The 27,737-nt window shown below is 38.0% G+C and overlaps 5 protein-coding genes across 16 annotated transcripts in view; 3 read left to right on the top strand and 2 right to left on the bottom strand.

The window, feature by feature from the left end:
• Window positions 1–695: 695 nt before the first annotated feature.
• On the top strand, window positions 696–2,189 carry LOC132205028 (uncharacterized). The gene is made up of 6 exons (XM_059633845.1): window positions 696–790; window positions 849–1,238; window positions 1,297–1,427; window positions 1,486–1,643; window positions 1,706–1,904; window positions 1,953–2,189. Exons 1-6 carry the CDS (start codon window positions 755–757, stop codon window positions 2,176–2,178), a joined length of 1,140 nt encoding a protein of 379 aa, XP_059489828.1. The 5' UTR covers window positions 696–754; the 3' UTR covers window positions 2,179–2,189.
• LOC132205027 (succinate--CoA ligase [ADP-forming] subunit beta, mitochondrial) lies at window positions 2,163–6,225 on the bottom strand. Of its 2 annotated transcripts, XM_059633844.1 has the most exons (9): window positions 6,120–6,225; window positions 5,349–5,614; window positions 5,112–5,274; window positions 4,788–5,052; window positions 4,593–4,736; window positions 4,334–4,494; window positions 4,161–4,280; window positions 3,882–4,047; window positions 2,163–2,357 (listed from the first exon to the last, which is right to left on the bottom strand). In XM_059633844.1, exons 1-8 carry the CDS (start codon window positions 6,183–6,185, stop codon window positions 3,883–3,885), a joined length of 1,350 nt encoding a protein of 449 aa, XP_059489827.1. In that variant the 5' UTR covers window positions 6,186–6,225; the 3' UTR covers window positions 2,163–2,357; window position 3,882. The 2 variants fall into 2 exon arrangements, with proteins under 2 accessions (XP_059489827.1, XP_059489825.1); XM_059633842.1 differs by lacking the exon at window positions 2,163–2,357 and having other exon boundaries at window positions 3,111–4,047.
• LOC132205029 (uncharacterized) lies at window positions 2,234–4,035 on the top strand. Its single transcript, XM_059633846.1, has 3 exons — window positions 2,234–2,645; window positions 2,702–2,920; window positions 2,983–4,035. Exons 1-3 carry the CDS (start codon window positions 2,457–2,459, stop codon window positions 3,082–3,084), a joined length of 510 nt encoding a protein of 169 aa, XP_059489829.1. The 5' UTR covers window positions 2,234–2,456; the 3' UTR covers window positions 3,085–4,035.
• Window positions 6,226–6,386: 161 nt separating the features above from the next.
• On the bottom strand, window positions 6,387–9,273 carry LOC132205390 (protein argonaute-2-like). 2 transcript variants are annotated; one of them, XM_059634423.1, is made up of 5 exons: window positions 9,108–9,273; window positions 8,709–8,971; window positions 8,178–8,417; window positions 7,835–8,089; window positions 6,387–7,409 (listed from the first exon to the last, which is right to left on the bottom strand). In XM_059634423.1, exons 1-5 carry the CDS (start codon window positions 9,142–9,144, stop codon window positions 6,987–6,989), a joined length of 1,218 nt encoding a protein of 405 aa, XP_059490406.1. In that variant the 5' UTR covers window positions 9,145–9,273; the 3' UTR covers window positions 6,387–6,986. The 2 variants fall into 2 exon arrangements, with proteins under 2 accessions (XP_059490406.1, XP_059490405.1); XM_059634422.1 differs by having other exon boundaries at window positions 8,178–8,426.
• A 191-nt stretch (window positions 9,274–9,464) lies between these two features.
• The window catches only part of LOC132205387 (amyloid-beta A4 precursor protein-binding family A member 2-like), a 118,433-nt gene continuing 100,160 nt past the window's right edge, over window positions 9,465–27,737 (top strand). For all 10 annotated transcript variants that reach the window (XM_059634409.1, XM_059634412.1, XM_059634413.1 and 7 more), the window contains exon 1: window positions 9,465–9,554. The gene's annotated coding sequence lies outside the window, so the exon portion shown is untranslated. The remainder of the gene's footprint in view (window positions 9,555–27,737) is intronic.

Genomic DNA, 27,737 nt, shown 5'->3' on the forward strand with positions numbered 1-27,737 from the left:
TTGTCAATATGCAACAATGAGGTTATAAATATCTTTCTTGGGCAATGCAAGTTCCATTGTTTGACAGTTACTAAAAGCAGTTTGAAAATCTTGTTCCTCATGCTGAGAGCAAAGCTAGGTAAAATTTAAAAAGGAATTAAAATATTCTGACTAACGTTTTCTCAGCCTTTATCTTTCAGCTTGCAAACCGATATCTTTTTGGGGCACAAGCTGAAGTTCCTGAATCATCATCTGCAGAAATTGCCTCTTCGTCTTTGGTTTCAAGGAGCAATCTTGTGGTATTCTTAACATTCTACTATTAATTCTTCAAGCTTCCTCCTTATTAAAATCTTTTTATAGTCTGGCGGAAATAATGATATCAACCAGCACAATCTAGTTTTGGCTGAAGCGCTCGGGATCATCATGTCGTTGTACCAGGAGACTATAAGGACATTGCAAAATTTGAATGAGCGAAAAGCTCAGATTGAACTGGAGCTTGAGCAGTTTAATGCCGATCCTGAGGAGCAAGATGAGAGTGTGGCAACTCGAAGTCTCATTGGTCCTCAACCCTTAGGCATTGTTTTTTTTTTAATACAATTGTATAATTATTTTTTTAATTTTTGGGTTTATAGTTCGAAGCTCGTTTAATGCAAATTTGGTGGTAGTGGAACACCTTCAAAGCTCCCTTTCACAAATTACTGAGCAGGATGTTTTGAGGGAGCTGCTCTTTGCTTTCCAAGGGATTTGTGGCTTAATTTTGACAAAAAATGTTCTGATGGAGGACTGTCTTGTTTTCCAAATGATCACAGAGGTTCAATTTAGATATATAATTAAAAATTTTCAGTTTATGATAAAAAGTAAAAATTCAGGATGGGAATGTTACTCTGCGCCAGCAAGTGTTGCATCTTGCAGTGTTGGGCACCCTTTACCAAAAACTGCAGGAATTCATTGAGTACAACAGTCTGGACGGATCATCCCTTTTCCTCAGCGCCTTAGCAGCTGCCCTTCGAGAACAGTTGTCCAGTTTCTTGTTACTGCTGTCCTATCTTGAGCGCCAAATCAATGGGCTTTATAGTCGGCCTAGTTTGATCCAACTAAGGGTGGAGACCCTAGGAGCTAAACAACTTCTAACTTGGCTAGTGACTGCTTCAGAGGCTTGCAGATTTCGGCTTGGCTGCAATGTGTTGTCAACCCTATACACTCTGTTGTGCAGTGGAAATCCACAGGCTCACTGCAGCCTTGCTCCTATCTTTTTGAGAGTTCGTTCAACTGACCATGTTCACCCTATATTATTTTCAAACTTTTATATTGTCAAAGGTGTCGGAAGTGTTCTACAAACTAATGAAAGAGTGGTTTACTACGACCAAAGTGACGGACCCATATGAAGAGTTTTTCATTGGGGTTGACATTTCTAAGCCATTCCTCAACCCTGAATACTGCGTTGTTCGGTAAATTTAACATAAAAAGTATCATTATTACTTTTTTTCTATGACTTTGGCTATGCAGCGAACTGATGGTACCCCAATTCTTAACAACTGCTCAGGTTGAACGGATTGCAAAAATTGGAAAGAATTATGCTGTGCTGAAGGGAATACTAGTGCACAAAAGACCCTTAGCAGATATGCACATCGGACTTGATGAAGTGATCTCTGTCATTACAAAAGGTATTATTTATTTATGAAAGAAAAATAGCTGTGCCATTAATTACAGTTCATTATTGTTAAAGATGCCCATATTGGGTTGAATGCTTGGGGTGTTGATGGTGAAATGCACATTTTTCTGCTTGAGCTTGAAAAAGAAGTATCAAAGGAGCTTGTTTTTGCTTTGCTAACCAAAGGCAAACTTTCTCTGCACCTTGAAATCCTGACTGGTTTCTTCCTGCTGAGGCAAAATGGATTTGCAGCACATCTTACTGACAATATTTTGTAAGATTGTTTCTAAGATAAATTTAAGAAATAATGAAAATATTTTAGTGATGTGCTGAGTGTTTCCGCTCCACTGGTGAGCAAGCAAAATCTCACAGAAAAATTCCGCATGGCCATCAACAACACTCATAGCTTTGAGCAAGAAGATATTAAACTGGAGGAGAAACTAAACATACACTTTGATCCTCAACCAGAGCATGATTTGGCCTGGGACTCGTTTGAAATCTCATACGAAGTAGAAAATGATAATCCAGTAACTTTGGTGTGGTCATAAATATTTTAATTAAATAAAGAAATTAATTTTAAGTGTGGGGTTTTCAACAGGTTATTACTAAAGAGGTGTTGGGCAGATACTACAGCTCATTTAAGGAAATCCTCCAGCTGCGAAGGATGGAATGGATGCTGTGTGATATCCTCAAGAGCATCAAGACCACCTACAGAAAGCTGCACCAACTGACAGGCAACCAATAAGAACTTTTAATTAAATAAATATGTGGTAATATTAAAATAAAATAAAAACTATTAGGAAGGGAAAGGGTCTTGCTGAACCACATGCACCTCTCTGCTAAGGAAATCCACGTACTGGTCCAACAAGTGCTCAACAACATTCTGCAGGTTCGATTAGAGGCGAATTGGCACCAGTTTTTAGAGCAAATAAAAACAAGTTGCTCCCTGGAGGCCATAAAGGGTTTGCACGAGAAGTACCTCAATGATATTCAAATCTACTTATTACCGGAGCAGGTAAACATGATTGAATGTATTATAAGACTTAAAAATAATAGAGGAATTGTTTATAGATGCATGAGCTACTAAATCTGACAATAGAGTTGAACGACCTGTTCCAGTCCTTCATGATGGCCTTTAAATTCCCTGGTGCCTGGGTTAATAGTGGGGAAGTAGGGGATGAGTGGAATGGTGCATCATGCTCTGAAAGCAGCACAACCACGCCAAGCAAAACCGTTTTCGCACCTACAAGTGTCCCTCGCAGACTTGAGAATCTGCGGTCAGACTTCCATGTGAGATAAATATATTTTTTAATTATCTTTTAAAGGCAGTTCACATTTGTTGAATTCTACAGGAATTAGTTTTGAACTTTCTGAAAGTGGTCCAGCGACAGCCAGAGGAGGACATGCAAAACCTATATGCGCTGGTCAACCTGAACAACTACTACTGTGTTTAATTATATTACCAGAAATAGTAATTAGATTTGTGTTTTAAGTAACAAATTCTTTTATTATTATTTTTTAACAAATTTTAACCCAAATGAACACACGAATAGCAATTACTATTATTTGGGCTATTTATGCTCAAAATTTAACGCATGTTCTTTCAGTGTGTGCTATAAATATTGATAAATATTTAGATGTGTGTGCTTGTGTGAACATTCAATAACAATTTTGTTTGTCTTATTCAGAAATATGCTGGAAGGCTATTGAAACAATATGAATAACTACGCTATAGGTGCAAATAAAAGTTAATTTGTGGGGACTGTTGCTTGAGAAAACTGAATAAAGTTGCATTTTTATAAGTGGTAATGTCTAGCAGGAAATGGACGCAAAATAAATTAATTCAAGTTTGCTTCTGATAGTGACAGGTATGAGAAAATTATCTACACACGCTCGAGATTAGAAACTACTAATATATCAACAAATTCAATGTCATGTTATCTTATAGAAGTAGGTGAATTTTAAGGCCCACTTACAAAATTGAAAAAAGCAACCGGTGCGTTGGTTGATGAGCCGAGCGTCTCGAGAATACTTCTAGACCCAATATGGCCTTTGTTCAAATTGAATAAAATAAACGCAAATAAGATAAACTGGGACAAGTGTCACGCTCATAATTTAAAGGGAAACAAACGCAACGAAGGAACAGAGTTGTAACAACATGCAACAACAAAAAGAGCTTTTTCAGACAATTTAAATAATAATGTATCAGCTCTTATCATTTTTCACATCATTAGTGGATAAAGATACATACTTTAGATGGGGATCTCAAAGTTTACATCAAGCTTTGCGTCTCGCGCCATTCGGACAATGTTCGACAACTTGACAACAAGTCTTGCAGCCTCATCCAAGTTGTCACAGGCAAGGATCTTGAATCCCGAGGAGGCAATCAATACTTTGGCGTCATCAACGTTTGTGCCCTGTGAATAATAAATAACATTGATTAAATGTTTAATTGATTCATAGATAACTGTGTTACAAAGCTGTCTAAATATACTTTAGTTTTCCGATAAATCATTTTGTGGAAACAAACCTGCAGTCTGCAGACAATTGGAATCTTCAGCTCAAGTTCTTTTGCTGCAGCTACGATGCCCTTGGCAATAATGTCACACCTCATAATACCACCAAAAATATTCACCAGGATGGCGTGCACCTGAATATTAAAAAATTTTTACTTTGACTTCACAAAAATAATGCTATTTTAACCTTAGGGTCGGCAGTGATAATTTGGAAGGCTTCTTTAACCTGCTGTGCTGTGGCTCCACCACCAACATCCAAGAAATTGGCTGGCTCTCCGCCGTGCAACTTAATAATATCCATAGTGGCCATGGCAAGACCAGCTCCATTAACTAGGCAACCAATATCACCTGAAATAAAATTTTGATTTGTTTGATTATTCACAAAAAAATATGTAATATGATTTTTCTACGAATTTTAAAATACAGTTTTGTTCTAATCTATTTACCATCAAGAGCGATGTAATTAAGGTTTGAGCGAGCGGCTTCAACTTCCTTCTCGTCTTCTTGGCTCCAATCCCGGAGTGCAAAGATTTCCTTTTGTCTAAACTCAGCGTTGTCGTCAAACCTCATTTTTGCATCAAGGGAAAAGACTGAAATCCATATTTGTTAGGACAATCCTAAAACATCATTTTTCATCTAACATTTTCCATTTGCATCTTCTGCGTATGGGTTGATCTCGATAAGGGAAGCGTCTTTTTTCATAAACAAGTCATACATTCTAAGCAGAATGTTAGCAGTCTCCTCTTTCTGCTCTGCAAGCCCGACCTGGGCGGCAACACCAGCAGCCTGCTCCTTGGTCATGCCCTTGACAATGTCAATGGGCTCTTTGATGATGGCGTCTGGGTTTTCTGCTGCCACTTCTTCAATGTTTACTCCTCCCTGTGCTGAAGCAATCAAAACTGGACCCTGAAAATTAACCAAAATAATAAATCATAGACATCAGTAATCCAATGTGATATTCTTACAGCGAAAGCTCGCTCCATCATAATGGCAAAGTAGTACTCTTTCCTAGGGAACTTTCGCTCAGCAACCATGACGGCATTGCAAATCCTGCCCTTCTCGCCTGTCTGCTTTGTTACCAAAAGCTGGCCAATCATCTTTCCTGCAATTTCCTCCGCCTCCTCAGGCCTGGAGTGTCGGAAAGAGTGATTAAAATATATTATGTGTTAAGACTATTTTGTGCGGCTCCAAAATAAACTTACGAGTAAACAAGTCGGACGCCTCCTTTCAGGCCATTCTTAAAACTGCCCTTTCCACGTCCTCCTGCTAATACTTGGGCTTTGAGCACCAAATCCTTGGCACTGATCTTGCGAGCTATTTCTCCTGCCTCTTTTTGTGTGTGGGCCAGCCCAAACTCCGGTACGGGGATGCCCGCCTCCTGCAGAAGGCTGTATGAGACATGCTCATGCACGTTCAGGTTTCTCTGTTGTTGAGCGCTGTGGAGTGCTGGGCTTGCGGCTCCAAGGAGCTGAAAAATGAAAATTATTAATAATGAATAAATGAATCTTACAAAACAACAGAGGTTTAAATTGACTGATTGCTTGATCAAGAATATATATAGCAGGTATTAGCTCTGTTAATCATGCAAATTAGCTCCAATTTAAGAAGCCAGACAGTATGACCTTTGTAACAGAGCAAATTTACAGGATCGTTTGTTATTTGAATGGACTTGTTTCGTGAATGTTGAAAAGAATCACGCGATAAAAATTAAAAAAACAAATCACTAATGCATAACACTAGACTCTATTGGGACTTTGTCCCTTGTGTGAAGAAGGACAAAGGTCTATTAAATCAGGAAAGCTGCTATTTTTGATTGTGATGACCTCTATGTGTACTGACTGTTGGCGGGCGGTTCACTTTTTCGGTGGGCGATTTTACTCGAGATTTGCACTGGTTATAACCAAAATTTGGGACTCCGGCGCAGAAAAATATCTTATTTTCAAATTTGCAATCGAAATTGTGATTGTATTTACCTTTGAGCCGCCTCTCCGCGACAAAGTTTCAACTACCGAGAGACTTCTGTGCAAGATGCTCGCCATTTTTGTTCTCAGCAGCTGGGCGCTGGGCGACGGTGCTGTCACCACAGCACCCGAAAATATGAGAGCGAGGCGGCAATTCGGAGGTCCATCAAATTGTCGTGATAGCATTTTAATTTGATGCTATTTATCTGCTATTTATGTATATAAAAATTAATAACTATGTATTTTAAATTGATTCTGATTAAACTCTTCATATTCAATTTGGGGTGCACATCATTCTTTATTCAAATCAAATAGCATCTTTCAAATTAAGTTAAACAATTCCTAAAGTTCTTGACATAAAATTTTGTAATGTTATTTACAAAATCAAATATTGTTCTTTCACAGTATTGTGAAATGGCCTCCGATACATTAACACACAAGACCAGTACAAAACTCCAAACTCTTGTAAGCTTCTAATTTGTAGTCATACAATTGAAAGACTTTGCAGCCGTTAACTAGAGCTTTACTTGTTAGGCGTTAAAATAAAATTGAGGTACGTCGAAAGATGAAAGTGTATAGCATTGCATTCTAGCAGAGACCGTAGATTGATTGCGTGCCCTGATTGTGACATACAAAAACGCCAGGTACATCTTGATGGGCAAGGTCCAAATTGTTTTTGAAAATAATTCGAGCACCTCATTGTCTCTATCCACAAAAAAACCTTTGCTCTGGCTTCATGTAACAGCTGCAAAAATTTAGATCTCCTATTATATTATACATTAATAATAATATAAGTGAATAGTCATCATTCACACCTCGGCAATCATAAGATCGAATGTTTTTTCACCTCGCAAAACTGAATCGCAATAATTCTCATGATCAGTAGGCTTGGTGGCTGAACCTCTCGTGCAACGTCAGTTGCTTTTGACCTCGGAATCCACCGCGCTGCCCTCGTTGTCCTCGACGATAAGCGGCCGCCCTTCGGACAGCCTGTACAGCAAAGCCTCGAGCTGGCATTGGACGGGGCTGTAGCTGCTGTTGAGGCATCTGCTGCTGCTGCAGCTGTTGTTGCATCCGAGTGTTTGGCATGTTGACCTGCATCTGCTGGTTCTGAGCGCGTTGTAGGTTGCGTTGTCGGTTAACAGAGGCACGGACAATCTTCTGCTTAATGGTTTGCCTAGCGTCGACTTGGCCCTGGACGACACCACCTCCTCGACGCAGTCCGGTTACGCGCTGGGTCTTTCCTTGCAGACGCAATCCTCGGGTTTTGAAACCAGCTTGACGCTCAGCTACAACAGTTTGCTGTGGAAAAAAGCAGAAGGAACATACAAATAATTAGAACAAGTTTTAAATTTTTTAAGGATTCATCTTGTAAGAAAAACACCTGGTTGAAATGAGATTTTTTGATAACGTCAACGAAAAAGATAATGAAGATATTATAATTTTGGTTTAAATTCATGCCACTGAAATCGGCAATAAATTAACAAAAGCAATCAGGGCCGACCAAGGTCCGCGCATCAGCAACAATGAAAAATGATTTGATTGTTGTTTGAGCTCTCTGATTGGGTACAAGTAAAGTTGTACCCAATCAGAGAGCTCGACAACAATCGAACTTTTCTGACGAGCGGACCTTGGGGCCGACAATGATATTGCAAAATAATTGCTTTGCTCACTGAGCAAAATTGTGCTGATTTGTTATTTCACAATTTGGTAACAGTTAAAAATACCTTGGTGAGCTGATCCAATTGGCGTTTCCGCTGCATCAGCACTTGGGCGGCAAGTCGGACGCGGTTCCGTGCAGTCTGGGTGCTGCTCTTCAGTTCTTGGGCAATCTGTGCCTTGTAAACCTGGTTGACCCGTGGAGTCCTGAATCTCTGCTGCTGGGGCGCTTGCAGCTGCTGGACTGGTTGCTGCTGATACTGCTGCTGCATCTGCTGGGGGTATACTTCCTGCTGGATGTACTGCTGTTGTTGTGGCTGTTGCTAAAAATTATGAAGATCCAATTGAAAGAAGATAAAAAAAAATAATAATAAAAAAAGTTAACCAAAAAAGTAGGAAACAGATATTTACCTGAACACGCTGGCCCCTCATTTGGCCGCCACGGCCTCGACCACGCATTGCTCCTCGAGGTCCTCCACGCCTTCCACGGACAGGAACAGCCATCGCTGGCATCGGATGAGGCTGGGGAGCGTCAGTAGTCCATGCCCTCAAACGACCACCCATATTACCCATATTCATTGGGTTGTTTTGGGTGGTCAAGCCCAAGCGTGGATTAAATTGCGGTGCTCCTCGAGGTGCGCCACGTCCTCTCTGGAAAAACTAGGCTTATGTTAGAAAATATCACTGACAAAAACTAGCTGAAAATTAGTTTGAAATGAACTAAAAATTGGTATTTTTTTACAAGAAAATTATAAAAATAAAATTATTTTAGAGAAAAAAATGTAAAAAGAATGAACGGACTGGTGAACTTTTCTTGATGTTATACATCATGTTTACTGATGCTCTGCCAAGAGAAAATGGCTCATGTTGACAACCTTGAGGGCAATAGCCATTCTCAAGGTTGCCTGTAACGAAGCCGTAGGGAAAGCTGGAAATTTTTACCTGGGGGAAACCTCTCGGGGGCATGGGACCACCTCGGCCTCCTCTGAAGGGCATGGGCTGTCTCATGCCAGGGTTGACCATCCGGTTCTTGGCCACTCTGCCGCCAGGCGACCTTTGCGGGAATCCGCCGCCGCCACCCCGGCCACCTCGCTGGTACTGGTTGCGTTGCATTTGCTGGCCGCCGCGAGCACCACGGCCGCCTCTTCCACGGCCTCCACGACCTCCGCGGCCACCCTCGTTCCTGCGGTACTTGATAACGTCGTCTGCGAAGCGGAAAAAGGCGATTCGTTAGAGGATTGCGCGGAAACGCGAGACGCAAAAGACGGCCTTCGATGTAAACACAAAGGAAGCGTGCCCATTGCGAGATGAATTTCCGGCGAAAACGCGCTTGCGACTCACCCAGCGCCATGGAAACGTAAAGATCGGGATTGTTCATACTCCGAAAACAAGCGTCCTGTGATTCCGGAATCGAAATTCCGCGAGAATTGGCAATTCTTCCGTCAAAGTCACAAAAAGCGGCACTCGAATCAAGCGATTCTTTTGCCGGTCCGAAAGAAAAGAAACCGGATAATAATATCGGTTATTAATTTTCTTCAAAATTGAAACAGGTGATTAACCGGTAAAATTTTAGAAGAAACCGGTTTTTAATTTCTTAGGAAAACCGCAGCCGTGCCCTCTGTGCGCTTTGCCGGCGTCCAATCTCCAATCCTGCCCGATCAATCACTGCAGAGGAAAACTGCCACCTGGTGGCGGCAAATCTAACTAGAAAAAGAGGCGTTTCTTTGCCAATAGGAGAGTAGGTGACTGCGAACTTTGAGCAGGGTGCCAAAATCGCCAAAATTTAGGGTAAGTAGACCAGATTTTGAGTTATTTTGCATGCCTTTTTGCATCTTGGGGTTCGCTGATTCGTGACAGCAATTTTCGCAAATCTAAAACGTCTAGAAGGCAATTTTGAGCCATCTCCGTTCGTGCTCTGGTTTCTGACACACAGATGTGCAAATTCCATCGGCGCTCAGATCAATGTCAACATGTTTTTGCGAAAGTGCAGAAAAAGCAGTTTTGTTCTCCGAAGCACTCGTCTCAAGGGCTGGCAAAGCGATGACTGGCTTCAATGATGGTAAAGGGATTGTTAAAGACTCACATAAAAGTATTATGTATGGAAAACTCGAAAAATGGATTAAAATCCCTGGATAATTATGCACAATATTGTACTTTTGAATAAAAAATTTCCACATTAAGCATAACTTTAAACTAACACAATTGTGCGTTTAAAAATTGGAATGGAATTTTACGGCAGTATTCTATAAAATGAAGTTGCTAATTACAATCTCTGCTATTTTTGAAACTACGAATAGCCCCAAAAAATCAATAGTTCTGTTGCTGTTTGCTGATTTAAATTGCTAAAAATAAAATTATTCCATGAAATAATATTCATATTGCTGAAAAATTGCAATTGCTGTCATAACTTTTTTTGGTAAAGATGATAACCTAAAATAATTGAAAAAATTTCCCTCTTTTTGATAATTTTTATTTGAAGATTTTCAAACTGAATCATTTGAAAACTAGATATTTTTGAGGACTTACTTGGTCTTGATATTTTTAAAGACGAGGAGCGGAGCTAATTTTGCCTTTAAAACTTGAGAGTCAGGCAGACAGACGCCGAGTTGAGCACACAAAATATCTGATAAGGCGCTCAGAGAACACGTCACGCTCAGAGAAGCTGCAAGGTTTTAAATCTTCTTGAGAGTAAATTTATTGTAATGATTTTTTTTACACGAACCTATATCAAATATTTAATTAAATTTATTTTTGTGTTTAAAGAAGGACTAAATTTAGAAGCGAAAATTATTTGTCAAATAATATTTTTGTTATGAAATGCAAAAGAACAAAAAAAAAAAAATCAATACAATACGCTCATTTCAAAGGGATCTTTGAAACTTTTTACACTTAAAGACGAAAAAATCCATTTAATCAAACTAATTTTTTCTTAATTTATGCAGTTTTTGAAAACTTCTATATCGTGTCAGGATTTGAATTAGTGCGCGCCCCAGTAAATTAGTGATAAATTACTCCCACTCACCGGGAGCGCACAATAAGCAAAAATGAGCACCTAGGATGTGATGAGTGACGGCGGCGTCACTCATCACCACGGGACGAACCCACGCGGACGTTCTCGAGTATCACCTCCGTTAAAGGTATTTATGTAATAACTGTCTTTGGATATTTAATAATAACAATGACTTCCTGGGTATCACATTTGTTTAATTAACTATTCCCATAGGGTCTAGCACCGTCAGGGCTTAACCCTGACAATCGTTTGCTGAATTATTGAAAATTCTGTCAATCAAAGTTTTGGCACTGAGAGCGCTCATCAGTTGGGAATCAGGAAAGACTGATTAAAAAGTTTGCTCGCAATTTGCAGAGAGCTCGGGGCAAATTGCTAGAACAATGTTGGGGGCGCGTGCGCGCGTTGGGCTGCTCTGGATCGGGTCGGGGGTGGCCGGGGCAGAAGAGAAAAGAGGAAATGGGCCAAGTGAGCATTGGCATGAGACACACGGCGAAAAGCAAGGTGCTCTAGCTGCCGTGGCATTTATAATCGTGACACATTGTAAAGGAGGCCCCTTTTCAGCCGCCGCCGAGTGGGTGGGCGGCTGGTCGGGAGGGCGACGACTGCAGCTTCTTTTGCTCCCTGCGCTGATTCCTCCTCTTTTTTTCCCTAAGTCCTTGTCTCCGGCCAGAAGCACACACTCCAAAAAATTGTTCATCGCAGAACGAAAGAAGAAGCGTCTCACTTGCTCACTCTCAATGTCATGCTGCTCTGACGTCAAATTGAGTATATAGATTTGCATAATTGAAATGTTGCCGGTGACATGCAGAGGACCTGCCTTTGAAAAGCATCCCGCTTATCTAGCGGCAAGTTATGTTTTTCATCAAGTCCCACAAATAAGCTTGAAAGATAAAAAATTTATACACAGTTTTTAAATTAAATTCATCACTTTCAAATATGTGCTCCTGAAATTTTACAAATATTTCGAACAATCTTAAAAATATTGCCAATTGGGAAAAATTATGTGATAAAAAATTAGCTGAATAAATAAATCAATTTTTGTATCAACTAAGAACAGTAAATAATAATAAAATAATGCAATCCATCTGGAAAAATTCTTTGATAATATTACACAACTATGGGAAAAAATTGATATTAAAATTAAAATTAAATACATTTGGGCTGTTGAAGCCTAAAATCAACAACAAACGGAAAATGAAACTTATAATACAGTGAAATACTAGTACATTAGAACTCGTATTTTAAATGTATCAACGATAGCAATGATAACTAAAAATGTCCTCGCATAATCCAATGTAATCAGAGTGCAAAAAAGAGGTATAGAAAAATATTTAATAGCGACCTTTGCCATTTCGAAAAGCGCTTTACTCACAACAACATCGGCTGGTGGGCCCTGGTGAAAATAAAAACTATAAACATAAGTTTTGAAAATTTGAGAATGAGTGAGTCACTGTCCTTCCCTGTACACTTTACTTTCGAAACCTCACTTTTGAAAATTTGTGAGTGGGTGAGTCACTGTCCTTCCAAGAGTCTATGAACATAAAAAACCTTAGTTTTGAATTTTGACAGTGAGTGAGTCACAGACCTTCTAAGGACTATTTACATTTTAAACCTCAGTTTTGAAATTTTGAGAGTGAGTGAGTCACAGACCTACCAAGGACTATTTACATTTTAAACCTCAGTTTTGAAATTTTGAGAGTGAGTGAGTCACAGACCTACCAAGGACTATTTACATTTTAAACCTCAGTTTTGAAATTTTGAGTGTGAGTGAGTCACAGACCTTCCAAGGACTATTTACATTTTAAACCTCAGTTTTGAAATTTTGAGAGTGAGTGAGTCACTGACCTTCCAAGGACTATTTACATTTTAAACCTCAGTTTTGAAATTTTGAGAGTGGGTGAGTCACTGTCCTTCCAAGAGTCTATGAACATACAAAACCTTAGTTTTGAAATTTTGAGAGTGAGTGAGTCACTGCCCTTCCAAGGACTATTTACATTTTAAACCTCAGTTTTGAAAATTTGTGAGTGGGTGAGTCACTGTCCTTCCAAGAGTCTATGAACATACAAAACCTTAGTTTTGAAATTTTGAGAGTGAGTGAGTCACAGACCTACCAAGGACTATTTACATTTTAAACCTCAGTTTTGAAATTTTGAGAGTGAGTGAGTCACTGACCTTCCAAGGACTATTTACATTTTAAACCTCAGTTTTGAAAATTTGTGAGTGGGTGAGTCACTGTCCTTCCAAGAGTCTATGAACATAAAAAACCTCAGTTTTGAAATTTTGAGAGTGAGTGAGTCACTGTCGTGCCCTGTACGACTTATATTGTAATCGTATTTTTTGAAAATTTGAGAGTGGGTGAGTCACTGTCCTTCCAAGAGTCTATGAACATACAAAACCTTAGTTTTGAAATTTTGAGAGTGAATGAGTCACGGACCTACCAAGGACTATTTACATTTTAAACCTCAGTTTTGAAATTTTGAGAGTGAGTGAGTCACTGACCTTCCAAGGACTATTTACATTTAAAACCTCAGTTTTGAAAATTTGTGAGTGGGTGAGTCACTGTCCTTCCAAGAGTCTATGAACATACAAAACCTTAGTTTTGAAATTTTGAGAGTGAGTGAGTCACAGACCTTCCAAGGACTATTTACATTTTAAACCTCAGTTTTGAAATTTTGAGAGTGAGTGAGTCACTGTCGTGCCCTGTACGACTTATATTGTAATCGTATTTTTTGAAAATTTGAGAGTGGGTGAGTCACTGTCCTTCCAAGAGTCTATGAACATACAAAACCTTAGTTTTGAAATTTTGAGAGTGAATGAGTCACAGACCTACCAAGGACTATTTACATTTTAAACCTCAGTTTTGAAATTTTGAGAGTGAGTGAGTCACTGACCTTCCAAGGACTATTTACATTTTAAACCTCAGTTTTGAAATTTTGAGAGTGAGTGAGTCACTGACCTTCCAAGGACTATTTACATTTTAAACCTCAGTTTTGAAAATTTGTGAGTGGGTGAGTCACTGTCCTTCCAAGAGTCTATGAACATAAAAAACCTCAGTTTTGAAATTTTGAGAGTGAGTGAGTCACTGTCGTGCCCTGTACGACTTATATTGTAATCGTATTTTTTGAAAATTTGAGAGTGGGTGAGTCACTGTCCTTCCAAGAGTCTATGAACATACAAAACCTTAGTTTTGAAATTTTGAGAGTGAATGAGTCACGGACCTACCAAGGACTATTTACATTTTAAACCTCAGTTTTGAAATTTTGAGAGTGAGTGAGTCACTGACCTTCCAAGGACTATTTACATTTAAAACCTCAGTTTTGAAAATTTGTGAGTGGGTGAGTCACTGTCCTTCCAAGAGTCTATGAACATACAAAACCTTAGTTTTGAAATTTTGAGAGTGAGTGAGTCACAGACCTTCCAAGGACTATTTACATTTTAAACCTCAGTTTTGAAATTTTGAGAGTGAGTGAGTCACTGTCGTGCCCTGTACGACTTATATTGTAATCGTATTTTTTGAAAATTTGAGAGTGGGTGAGTCACTGTCCTTCCAAGAGTCTATGAACATACAAAACCTTAGTTTTGAAATTTTGAGAGTGAATGAGTCACAGACCTACCAAGGACTATTTACATTTTAAACCTCAGTTTTGAAATTTTGAGAGTGAGTGAGTCACTGACCTTCCAAGGACTATTTACATTTTAAACCTCAGTTTTGAAAATTTGTGAGTGGGTGAGTCACTGTCCTTCCAAGAGTCTATGAACATACAAAACCTTAGTTTTGAAATTTTGAGAGCGAGTGAGTCACAGACCTTCCAAGGACTATTTACATTTTAAACCTCAGTTTTGAAATTTTGAGAGTGAGTGAGTCACTGTCGTGCCCTGTACGACTTATATTGTAATCGTATTTTTTGAAAATTTGAGAGTGGGTGAGTCACTGTCCTTCCAAGAGTCTATGAACATACAAAACCTTAGTTTTGAAATTTTGACAGTGAGTGAGTCACAGACCTTCTAAGGACTATTTACATTTTAAACCTCAGTTTTGAAAAATTTGAGAGTGAGTGAGTCACAGACCTACCAAGGACTATTTACATTTTAAACCTCAGTTTTGAAAATTTGAGAGTGAGTGAGTCACAGACCTACCAAGGACTATTTACATTTTAAACCTCAGTTTTGAAATTTTGAGAGTGAGTGAGTCACAGACCTTCCAAGGACTATTTACATTTTAAACCTCAGTTTTGAAATTTTGAGAGTGAGTGAGTCACTGTCGTGCCCTGTACGACTTATATTGTAATCGTATTTTTTGAAAATTTGAGAGTGGGTGAGTCACTGTCCTTCCAAGAGTCTATGAACATACAAAACCTTAGTTTTGAAATTTTGAGAATGAATGAGTCACAGACCTACCAAGGACTATTTACATTTTAAACCTCAGTTTTGAAATTTTGAGAGTGAGTGAGTCACTGACCTTCCAAGGACTATTTACATTTTAATCCTCAGTTTTGAAAAATTGTGAGTGGTTGAGTCACTGTCCTTCCAAGAGTCTATGAACATACAAAACCTTAGTTTTGAAATTTTGAGAGTGAGTGAGTCACACACCTTCCAAGGACTATTTACATTTTAAACCTCAGTTTTGAAATTTTGAGAGTGAGTGAGTCACTGTCGTGCCCTGTACGACTTATATTGTAATCGTATTTTTTGAAAATTTGAGAGTGGGTGAGTCACTGTCCTTCCAAGAGTCTATGAACATACAAAACCTTAGTTTTGAAAATTTGTGAGTGGGTGAGTCACTGTCCTTCCAAGAGTCTATGAACATACAAAACCTTAGTTTTGAAATTTTGAGAGTGAGTGAGTCACAGACCTTCCAAGGACTATTTACATTTTAAACCTCAGTTTTGAAATTTTGAGAGTGAGTGAGTCACTGTCGTGCCCTGTACGACTTATATTGTAATCGTATTTTTTGAAAATTTGAGAGTGGGTGAGTCACTGTCCTTCCAAGAGTCTATGAACATACAAAACCTTAGTTTTGAAATTTTGAGAGTGAATGAGTCACAGACCTACCAAGGACTATTTACATTTTAAACCTCAGTTTTGAAATTTTGAGAGTGAGTGAGTCACTGACCTTCCAAGGACTATTTACATTTTAAACCTCAGTTTTGAAAATTTGTGAGTGGGTGAGTCACTGTCCTTCCAAGAGTCTATGAACATACAAAACCTTAGTTTTGAAATTTTGAGAGCGAGTGAGTCACAGACCTTCCAAGGACTATTTACATTTTAAACCTCAGTTTTGAAATTTTGAGAGTGAGTGAGTCACTGTCGTGCCCTGTACGACTTATATTGTAATCGTATTTTTTGAAAATTTGAGAGTGGGTGAGTCACTGTCCTTCCAAGAGTCTATGAACATACAAAACCTTAGTTTTGAAATTTTGACAGTGAGTGAGTCACAGACCTTCTAAGGACTATTTACATTTTAAACCTCAGTTTTGAAAAATTTGAGAGTGAGTGAGTCACAGACCTACCAAGGACTATTTACATTTTAAACCTCAGTTTTGAAAATTTGAGAGTGAGTGAGTCACAGACCTACCAAGGACTATTTACATTTTAAACCTCAGTTTTGAAATTTTGAGAGTGAGTGAGTCACAGACCTTCCAAGGACTATTTACATTTTAAACCTCAGTTTTGAAATTTTGAGAGTGAGTGAGTCACTGTCGTGCCCTGTACGACTTATATTGTAATCGTATTTTTTGAAAATTTGAGAGTGGGTGAGTCACTGTCCTTCCAAGAGTCTATGAACATACAAAACCTTAGTTTTGAAATTTTGAGAATGAATGAGTCACAGACCTACCAAGGACTATTTACATTTTAAACCTCAGTTTTGAAATTTTGAGAGTGAGTGAGTCACTGACCTTCCAAGGACTATTTACATTTTAATCCTCAGTTTTGAAAAATTGTGAGTGGTTGAGTCACTGTCCTTCCAAGAGTCTATGAACATACAAAACCTTAGTTTTGAAATTTTGAGAGTGAGTGAGTCACACACCTTCCAAGGACTATTTACATTTTAAACCTCAGTTTTGAAATTTTGAGAGTGAGTGAGTCACTGTCGTGCCCTGTACGACTTATATTGTAATCGTATTTTTTGAAAATTTGAGAGTGGGTGAGTCACTGTCCTTCCAAGAGTCTATGAACATACAAAACCTTAGTTTTGAAAATTTGAGAGTGAGTGAGTCACAGACCTACCAAGGACTATTTACATTTTAAACCTCAGTTTTGAAATTTTGAGAGTGAGTGAGTCACAGACCTTCCAAGGACTATTTACATTTTAAACCTCAGTTTTGAAATTTTGAGATTGAGTGAGTCACTGTCGTGCCCTGTACGACTTATATTGTAATCGTATTTTTTGAAAATTTGAGAGTGGGTGAGTCACTGTCCTTCCAAGAGTCTATGAACATACAAAACCTTAGTTTTGAAATTTTGAGAGTGAATGAGTCACAGACCTACCAAGGACTATTTACATTTTAAACCTCAGTTTTGAAATTTTGAGAGTGAGTGAGTCACTGACCTTCCAAGGACTAATTACATTTTAATCCTCAGTTTTGAAAAATTGTGAGTGGGTGAGTCACTGTCCTTCCAAGAGTCTATGAACATACAAAACCTTAATTTTGAAATTTTGAGAGTGAGTGAGTCACAGACCTTCCAAGGACTATTTACATTTTAAACCTCAGTTTTGAAATTTTGAGAGTGAGTGAGTCACTGACCTTCCAAGGACTATTTACATTTTAAACCTCAGTTTTGAAAATTTGTGAGTGGGTGAGTCACTGTCGTGCCCTGTACGACTTATATTGTAATCGTATTTTTTGAAAATTTGAGAGTGGGTGAGTCACTGTCCTTCCAAGAGTCTATGAACATACAAAACCTTAGTTTTGAAATTTTGAGAGTGAATGAGTCACAGACCTACCAAGGACTATTTACATTTTAAACCTCAGTTTTGAAATTTTGAGAGTGAGTGAGTCACTGACCTTCCAAGGACTATTTACATTTTAAACCTCAGTTTTGAAAATTTGTGAGTGGGTGAGTCACTGTCCTTCCAAGAGTCTATGAACATACAAAACCTTAGTTTTGAAATTTTGAGAGCGAGTGAGTCACAGACCTTCCAAGGACTATTTACATTTTAAACCTCAGTTTTGAAATTTTGAGAGTGAGTGAGTCACTGTCGTGCCCTGTACGACTTATATTGTAATCGTATTTTTTGAAAATTTGAGAGTGGGTGAGTCACTGTCCTTCCAAGAGTCTATGAACATACAAAACCTTAGTTTTGAAATTTTGAGAGTGAATGAGTCACAGACCTACCAAGGACTATTTACATTTTAAACCTCAGTTTTGAAATTTTGAGAGTGAGTGAGTCACTGACCTTCCAAGGACTATTTACATTTTAAACCTCAGTTTTGAAATTTTGAGAGTGGGTGAGTCACTGTCCTTCCAAGAGTCTATGAACATACAAAACCTTAGTTTTGAAATTTTGAGAGTGAGTGAGTCACAGACCTACCAAGGACTATTTACATTTTAAACCTCAGTTTTGAAAATTTGAGAGTGAGTGAGTCACAGACCTACCAAGGACTATTTACATTTTAAACCTCAGTTTTGAAATTTTGAGAGTGAGTGAGTCACAGACCTTCCAAGGACTATTTACATTTTAAACCTCAGTTTTGAAATTCTGAGAGTGAGTGAGTCACTGTCGTGCCCTGTACGACTTATATTGTAATCGTATTTTTTGAAAATTTGAGAGTGGGTGAGTCACTGTCCTTCCAAGAGTCTATGAACATACAAAACCTTAGTTTTGAAATTTTGAGAGTGAATGAGTCACAGACCTACCAAGGACTATTTATATTTTAAACCTCAGTTTTGAAATTTTGAGAGTGAGTGAGTCACTGACCTTCCAAGAGTCTATGAACATACAAAACCTTAGTTTTGAAATTTTGAGAGTGAATGAGTCACAGACCTACCAAGGACTATTTACATTTTAAACCTCAGTTTTGAAATTTTGAGAGTGAGTGAGTCACTGACCTTCCAAGGACTATTTACATTTTAAACCTCAGTTTTGAAAATTTGTGAGTGGGTGAGTCACTGTCCTTCCAAGAGTTTATGAACATACAAAACGTTAGTTTTGAAATTTTGAGATTGATTGAGTCAGAGACCTTCCAAGGACTATTTACATTATACCTCAGTTTTGAAAATTTGTGAGTGGGTGAGTCACTGTCCTTCCAAGAGTCTATGAACATAAAAAACCTCAGTTTTGAAATTTTGAGAGTGAGTGAGTCACTGTCGTGCCCTGTACGACTTATATTGTAATCGTATTTTTTGAAAATTTGAGAGTGGGTGAGTCACTGTCCTTCCAAGAGTCTATGAACATACAAAACCTTAGTTTTGAAATTTTGAGAGTGAATGAGTCACGGACCTACCAAGGACTATTTACATTTTAAACCTCAGTTTTGAAATTTTGAGAGTGAGTGAGTCACTGACCTTCCAAGGACTATTTACATTTAAAACCTCAGTTTTGAAAATTTGTGAGTGGGTGAGTCACTGTCCTTCCAAGAGTCTATGAACATACAAAACCTTAGTTTTGAAATTTTGAGAGTGAGTGAGTCACAGACCTTCCAAGGACTATTTACATTTTAAACCTCAGTTTTGAAATTTTGAGAGTGAGTGAGTCACTGTCGTGCCCTGTACGACTTATATTGTAATCGTATTTTTTGAAAATTTGAGAGTGGGTGAGTCACTGTCCTTCCAAGAGTCTATGAACATACAAAACCTTAGTTTTGAAATTTTGAGAGTGAATGAGTCACAGACCTACCAAGGACTATTTACATTTTAAACCTCAGTTTTGAAATTTTGAGAGTGAGTGAGTCACTGACCTTCCAAGGACTATTTACATTTTAAACCTCAGTTTTGAAAATTTGTGAGTGGGTGAGTCACTGTCCTTCCAAGAGTCTATGAACATACAAAACCTTAGTTTTGAAATTTTGAGAGCGAGTGAGTCACAGACCTTCCAAGGACTATTTACATTTTAAACCTCAGTTTTGAAATTTTGAGAGTGAGTGAGTCACTGTCGTGCCCTGTACGACTTATATTGTAATCGTATTTTTTGAAAATTTGAGAGTGGGTGAGTCACTGTCCTTCCAAGAGTCTATGAACATACAAAACCTTAGTTTTGAAATTTTGACAGTGAGTGAGTCACAGACCTACCAAGGACTATTTACATTTTAAACCTCAGTTTTGAAATTTTGAGAGTGAGTGAGTCACAGACCTTCCAAGGACTATTTACATTTTAAACCTCAGTTTTGAAATTTTGAGATTGAGTGAGTCACTGTCGTGCCCTGTACGACTTATATTGTAATCGTATTTTTTGAAAATTTGAGAGTGGGTGAGTCACTGTCCTTCCAAGAGTCTATGAACATACAAAACCTTAGTTTTGAAATTTTGAGAGTGAATGAGTCACAGACCTACCAAGGACTATTTACATTTTAAACCTCAGTTTTGAAATTTTGAGAGTGAGTGAGTCACTGACCTTCCAAGGACTAATTACATTTTAATCCTCAGTTTTGAAAAATTGTGAGTGGGTGAGTCACTGTCCTTCCAAGAGTCTATGAACATACAAAACCTTAATTTTGAAATTTTGAGAGTGAGTGAGTCACAGACCTTCCAAGGACTATTTACATTTTAAACCTCAGTTTTGAAATTTTGAGAGTGAGTGAGTCACTGACCTTCCAAGGACTATTTACATTTTAAACCTCAGTTTTGAAAATTTGTGAGTGGGTGAGTCACTGTCGTGCCCTGTACGACTTATATTGTAATCGTATTTTTTGAAAATTTGAGAGTGGGTGAGTCACTGTCCTTCCAAGAGTCTATGAACATACAAAACCTTAGTTTTGAAATTTTGAGAGTGAATGAGTCACAGACCTACCAAGGACTATTTACATTTTAAACCTCAGTTTTGAAATTTTGAGAGTGAGTGAGTCACTGACCTTCCAAGGACTATTTACATTTTAAACCTCAGTTTTGAAAATTTGTGAGTGGGTGAGTCACTGTCCTTCCAAGAGTCTATGAACATACAAAACCTTAGTTTTGAAATTTTGAGAGCGAGTGAGTCACAGACCTTCCAAGGACTATTTACATTTTAAACCTCAGTTTTGAAATTTTGAGAGTGAGTGAGTCACTGTCGTGCCCTGTACGACTTATATTGTAATCGTATTTTTTGAAAATTTGAGAGTGGGTGAGTCACTGTCCTTCCAAGAGTCTATGAACATACAAAACCTTAGTTTTGAAATTTTGAGAGTGAATGAGTCACAGACCTACCAAGGACTATTTACATTTTAAACCTCAGTTTTGAAATTTTGAGAGTGAGTGAGTCACTGACCTTCCAAGGACTATTTACATTTTAAACCTCAGTTTTGAAATTTTGAGAGTGGGTGAGTCACTGTCCTTCCAAGAGTCTATGAACATACAAAACCTTAGTTTTGAAATTTTGAGAGTGAGTGAGTCACAGACCTACCAAGGACTATTTACATTTTAAACCTCAGTTTTGAAAATTTGAGAGTGAGTGAGTCACAGACCTACCAAGGACTATTTACATTTTAAACCTCAGTTTTGAAATTTTGAGAGTGAGTGAGTCACAGACCTTCCAAGGACTATTTACATTTTAAACCTCAGTTTTGAAATTCTGAGAGTGAGTGAGTCACTGTCGTGCCCTGTACGACTTATATTGTAATCGTATTTTTTGAAAATTTGAGAGTGGGTGAGTCACTGTCCTTCCAAGAGTCTATGAACATACAAAACCTTAGTTTTGAAATTTTGAGAGTGAATGAGTCACAGACCTACCAAGGACTATTTATATTTTAAACCTCAGTTTTGAAATTTTGAGAGTGAGTGAGTCACTGACCTTCCAAGAGTCTATGAACATACAAAACCTTAGTTTTGAAATTTTGAGAGTGAATGAGTCACAGACCTACCAAGGACTATTTACATTTTAAACCTCAGTTTTGAAATTTTGAGAGTGAGTGAGTCACTGACCTTCCAAGGACTATTTACATTTTAAACCTCAGTTTTGAAAATTTGTGAGTGGGTGAGTCACTGTCCTTCCAAGAGTTTATGAACATACAAAACGTTAGTTTTGAAATTTTGAGATTGATTGAGTCAGAGACCTTCCAAGGACTATTTACATTATACCTCAGTTTTGAAAATTTGTGAGTGGGTGAGTCACTGTCCTTCCAAGAGTCTATGAACATAAAAAACCTCAGTTTTGAAATTTTGAGAGTGAGTGAGTCACTGTCGTGCCCTGTACGACTTATATTGTAATCGTATTTTTTGAAAATTTGAGAGTGGGTGAGTCACTGTCCTTCCAAGAGTCTATGAACATACAAAACCTTAGTTTTGAAATTTTGAGAGTGAATGAGTCACGGACCTACCAAGGACTATTTACATTTTAAACCTCAGTTTTGAAATTTTGAGAGTGAGTGAGTCACTGACCTTCCAAGGACTATTTACATTTAAAACCTCAGTTTTGAAAATTTGTGAGTGGGTGAGTCACTGTCCTTCCAAGAGTCTATGAACATACAAAACCTTAGTTTTGAAATTTTGAGAGTGAGTGAGTCACAGACCTTCCAAGGACTATTTACATTTTAAACCTCAGTTTTGAAATTTTGAGAGTGAGTGAGTCACTGTCGTGCCCTGTACGACTTATATTGTAATCGTATTTTTTGAAAATTTGAGAGTGGGTGAGTCACTGTCCTTCCAAGAGTCTATGAACATACAAAACCTTAGTTTTGAAATTTTGAGAGTGAATGAGTCACAGACCTACCAAGGACTATTTACATTTTAAACCTCAGTTTTGAAATTTTGAGAGTGAGTGAGTCACTGACCTTCCAAGGACTATTTACATTTTAAACCTCAGTTTTGAAAATTTGTGAGTGGGTGAGTCACTGTCCTTCCAAGAGTCTATGAACATACAAAACCTTAGTTTTGAAATTTTGAGAGCGAGTGAGTCACAGACCTTCCAAGGACTATTTACATTTTAAACCTCAGTTTTGAAATTTTGAGAGTGAGTGAGTCACTGTCGTGCCCTGTACGACTTATATTGTAATCGTATTTTTTGAAAATTTGAGAGTGGGTGAGTCACTGTCCTTCCAAGAGTCTATGAACATACAAAACCTTAGTTTTGAAATTTTGACAGTGAGTGAGTCACAGACCTTCTAAGGACTATTTACATTTTAAACCTCAGTTTTGAAAAATTTGAGAGTGAGTGAGTCACAGACCTACCAAGGACTATTTACATTTTAAACCTCAGTTTTGAAAATTTGAGAGTGAGTGAGTCACAGACCTACCAAGGACTATTTACATTTTAAACCTCAGTTTTGAAATTTTGAGAGTGAGTGAGTCACAGACCTTCCAAGGACTATTTACATTTTAAACCTCAGTTTTGAAAATTTGTGAGTGGGTGAGTCACTGTCGTGCCCTGTACGACTTATATTGTAATCGTATTTTTTGAAAATTTGAGAGTGGGTGAGTCACTGTCCTTCCAAGAGTCTATGAACATACAAAACCTTAGTTTTGAAATTTTGAGAGTGAATGAGTCACAGACCTACCAAGGACTATTTACATTTTAAACCTCAGTTTTGAAATTTTGAGAGTGAGTGAGTCACTGACCTTCCAAGGACTATTTACATTTTAATCCTCAGTTTTGAAAAATTGTGAGTGGTTGAGTCACTGTCCTTCCAAGAGTCTATGAACATACAAAACCTTAGTTTTGAAATTTTGAGAGTGAGTGAGTCACACACCTTCCAAGGACTATTTACATTTTAAACCTCAGTTTTGAAATTTTGAGAGTGAGTGAGTCACTGTCGTGCCCTGTACGACTTATATTGTAATCGTATTTTTTGAAAATTTGAGAGTGGGTGAGTCACTGTCCTTCCAAGAGTCTATGAACATACAAAACCTTAGTTTTGAAAATTTGTGAGTGGGTGAGTCACTGTCCTTCCAAGAGTCTATGAACATACAAAACCTTAGTTTTGAAATTTTGAGAGTGAGTGAGTCACAGACCTTCCAAGGACTATTTACATTTTAAACCTCAGTTTTGAAATTTTGAGAGTGAGTGAGTCACTGTCGTGCCCTGTACGACTTATATTGTAATCGTATTTTTTGAAAATTTGAGAGTGGGTGAGTCACTGTCCTTCCAAGAGTCTATGAACATACAAAACCTTAGTTTTGAAATTTTGAGAGTGAATGAGTCACAGACCTACCAAGGACTATTTACATTTTAAACCTCAGTTTTGAAATTTTGAGAGTGAGTGAGTCACTGACCTTCCAAGGACTATTTACATTTTAAACCTCAGTTTTGAAAATTTGTGAGTGGGTGAGTCACTGTCCTTCCAAGAGTCTATGAACATACAAAACCTTAGTTTTGAAATTTTGAGAGCGAGTGAGTCACAGACCTTCCAAGGACTATTTACATTTTAAACCTCAGTTTTGAAATTTTGAGAGTGAGTGAGTCACTGTCGTGCCCTGTACGACTTATATTGTAATCGTATTTTTTGAAAATTTGAGAGTGGGTGAGTCACTGTCCTTCCAAGAGTCTATGAACATACAAAACCTTAGTTTTGAAATTTTGACAGTGAGTGAGTCACAGACCTTCTAAGGACTATTTACATTTTAAACCTCAGTTTTGAAAAATTTGAGAGTGAGTGAGTCACAGACCTACCAAGGACTATTTACATTTTAAACCTCAGTTTTGAAAATTTGAGAGTGAGTGAGTCACAGACCTACCAAGGACTATTTACATTTTAAACCTCAGTTTTGAAATTTTGAGAGTGAGTGAGTCACAGACCTTCCAAGGACTATTTACATTTTAAACCTCAGTTTTGAAATTTTGAGAGTGAGTGAGTCACTGTCGTGCCCTGTACGACTTATATTGTAATCGTATTTTTTGAAAATTTGAGAGTGGGTGAGTCACTGTCCTTCCAAGAGTCTATGAACATACAAAACCTTAGTTTTGAAATTTTGAGAATGAATGAGTCACAGACCTACCAAGGACTATTTACATTTTAAACCTCAGTTTTGAAATTTTGAGAGTGAGTGAGTCACTGACCTTCCAAGGACTATTTACATTTTAATCCTCAGTTTTGAAAAATTGTGAGTGGTTGAGTCACTGTCCTTCCAAGAGTCTATGAACATACAAAACCTTAGTTTTGAAATTTTGAGAGTGAGTGAGTCACACACCTTCCAAGGACTATTTACATTTTAAACCTCAGTTTTGAAATTTTGAGAGTGAGTGAGTCACTGTCGTGCCCTGTACGACTTATATTGTAATCGTATTTTTTGAAAATTTGAGAGTGGGTGAGTCACTGTCCTTCCAAGAGTCTATGAACATACAAAACCTTAGTTTTGAAAATTTGAGAGTGAGTGAGTCACAGACCTACCAAGGACTATTTACATTTTAAACCTCAGTTTTGAAATTTTGAGAGTGAGTGAGTCACAGACCTTCCAAGGACTATTTACATTTCAAACCTCAGTTTTGAAATTTTGAGATTGAGTGAGTCACTGTCGTGCCCTGTACGACTTATATTGTAATCGTATTTTTTGAAAATTTGAGAGTGGGTGAGTCACTGTCCTTCCAAGAGTCTATGAACATACAAAACCTTAGTTTTGAAATTTTGAGAGTGAATGAGTCACAGACCTACCAAGGACTATTTACATTTTAAACCTCAGTTTTGAAATTTTGAGAGTGAGTGAGTCACTGACCTTCCAAGGACTAATTACATTTTAATCCTCAGTTTTGAAAAATTGTGAGTGGGTGAGTCACTGTCCTTCCAAGAGTCTATGAACATACAAAACCTTAATTTTGAAATTTTGAGAGTGAGTGAGTCACAGACCTTCCAAGGACTATTTACATTTTAAACCTCAGTTTTGAAATTTTGAGAGTGAGTGAGTCACTGACCTTCCAAGGACTATTTACATTTTAAACCTCAGTTTTGAAAATTTGTGAGTGGGTGAGTCACTGTCGTGCCCTGTACGACTTATATTGTAATCGTATTTTTTGAAAATTTGAGAGTGGGTGAGTCACTGTCCTTCCAAGAGTCTATGAACATACAAAACCTTAGTTTTGAAATTTTGAGAGTGAATGAGTCACAGACCTACCAAGGACTATTTACATTTTAAACCTCAGTTTTGAAATTTTGAGAGTGAGTGAGTCACTGACCTTCCAAGGACTATTTACATTTTAAACCTCAGTTTTGAAAATTTGTGAGTGGGTGAGTCACTGTCCTTCCAAGAGTCTATGAACATACAAAACCTTAGTTTTGAAATTTTGAGAGCGAGTGAGTCACAGACCTTCCAAGGACTATTTACATTTTAAACCTCAGTTTTGAAATTTTGAGAGTGAGTGAGTCACTGTCGTGCCCTGTACGACTTATATTGTAATCGTATTTTTTGAAAATTTGAGAGTGGGTGAGTCACTGTCCTTCCAAGAGTCTATGAACATACAAAACCTTAGTTTTGAAATTTTGAGAGTGAATGAGTCACAGACCTACCAAGGACTATTTACATTTTAAACCTCAGTTTTGAAATTTTGAGAGTGAGTGAGTCACTGACCTTCCAAGGACTATTTACATTTTAAACCTCAGTTTTGAAATTTTGAGAGTGGGTGAGTCACTGTCCTTCCAAGAGTCTATGAACATACAAAACCTTAGTTTTGAAATTTTGAGAGTGAGTGAGTCACAGACCTACCAAGGACTATTTACATTTTAAACCTCAGTTTTGAAAATTTGAGAGTGAGTGAGTCACAGACCTACCAAGGACTATTTACATTTTAAACCTCAGTTTTGAAATTTTGAGAGTGAGTGAGTCACAGACCTTCCAAGGACTATTTACATTTTAAACCTCAGTTTTGAAATTCTGAGAGTGAGTGAGTCACTGTCGTGCCCTGTACGACTTATATTGTAATCGTATTTTTTGAAAATTTGAGAGTGGGTGAGTCACTGTCCTTCCAAGAGTCTATGAACATACAAAACCTTAGTTTTGAAATTTTGAGAGTGAATGAGTCACAGACCTACCAAGGACTATTTATATTTTAAACCTCAGTTTTGAAATTTTGAGAGTGAGTGAGTCACTGACCTTCCAAGAGTCTATGAACATACAAAACCTTAGTTTTGAAATTTTGAGAGTGAATGAGTCACAGACCTACCAAGGACTATTTACATTTTAAACCTCAGTTTTGAAATTTTGAGAGTGAGTGAGTCACTGACCTTCCAAGGACTATTTACATTTTAAACCTCAGTTTTGAAAATTTGTGAGTGGGTGAGTCACTGTCCTTCCAAGAGTTTATGAACATACAAAACGTTAGTTTTGAAATTTTGAGATTGATTGAGTCAGAGACCTTCCAAGGACTATTTACATTATACCTCAGTTTTGAAATTGTGCGAGTGAGTGAGTCACTGTCCTGCTGTTGACTATTTTCATTATAAAAAAGGCGTCCGTCAGCAAGTCGACCAACAGCCCCTCGTGAGAGCGAGCGTGAAACAATAAATCGGGCCCGCCACTGTCTGACGCAGTCGAGTTGCTGGCTCGAGTCACGTACTTATTTGATGGCGTTGATTTTCATCGTTGTGCTCATGTTAAGTTTAATCCTGCCTGCGATTCATCTGGGAAATTTGCATCAGAATGCGTAGCGAGAGTGATTTATCCAGAAAACAAAACCCGGCGTCAAAAGTGGCCCGCGTGCGTTCGTCCTATTGTGCTCTTTGATAGACAGCCAGGCGCGCTCTCGCCGATGATGGATTGTTGTTTGATGCACACAAATATGTGTACAATGCATGCGAGGTGCACGCATGCATATTTATCTTTTGATGCTCGTCATAAATAATGAGACGGCGCCTGTTTACTCGCCGGGTGATGGGAAGATGAAAACGATATAGCGTCCGCATTAT

Source organism: Neocloeon triangulifer, unplaced genomic scaffold, assembly GCF_031216515.1.
Source record: "Neocloeon triangulifer isolate White Clay Creek 2 clone unplaced genomic scaffold, ASM3121651v1 ptg000002l, whole genome shotgun sequence".
In the NCBI taxonomy this organism is placed as follows: Eukaryota; Metazoa; Arthropoda; class Insecta; order Ephemeroptera; family Baetidae; genus Neocloeon; species Neocloeon triangulifer.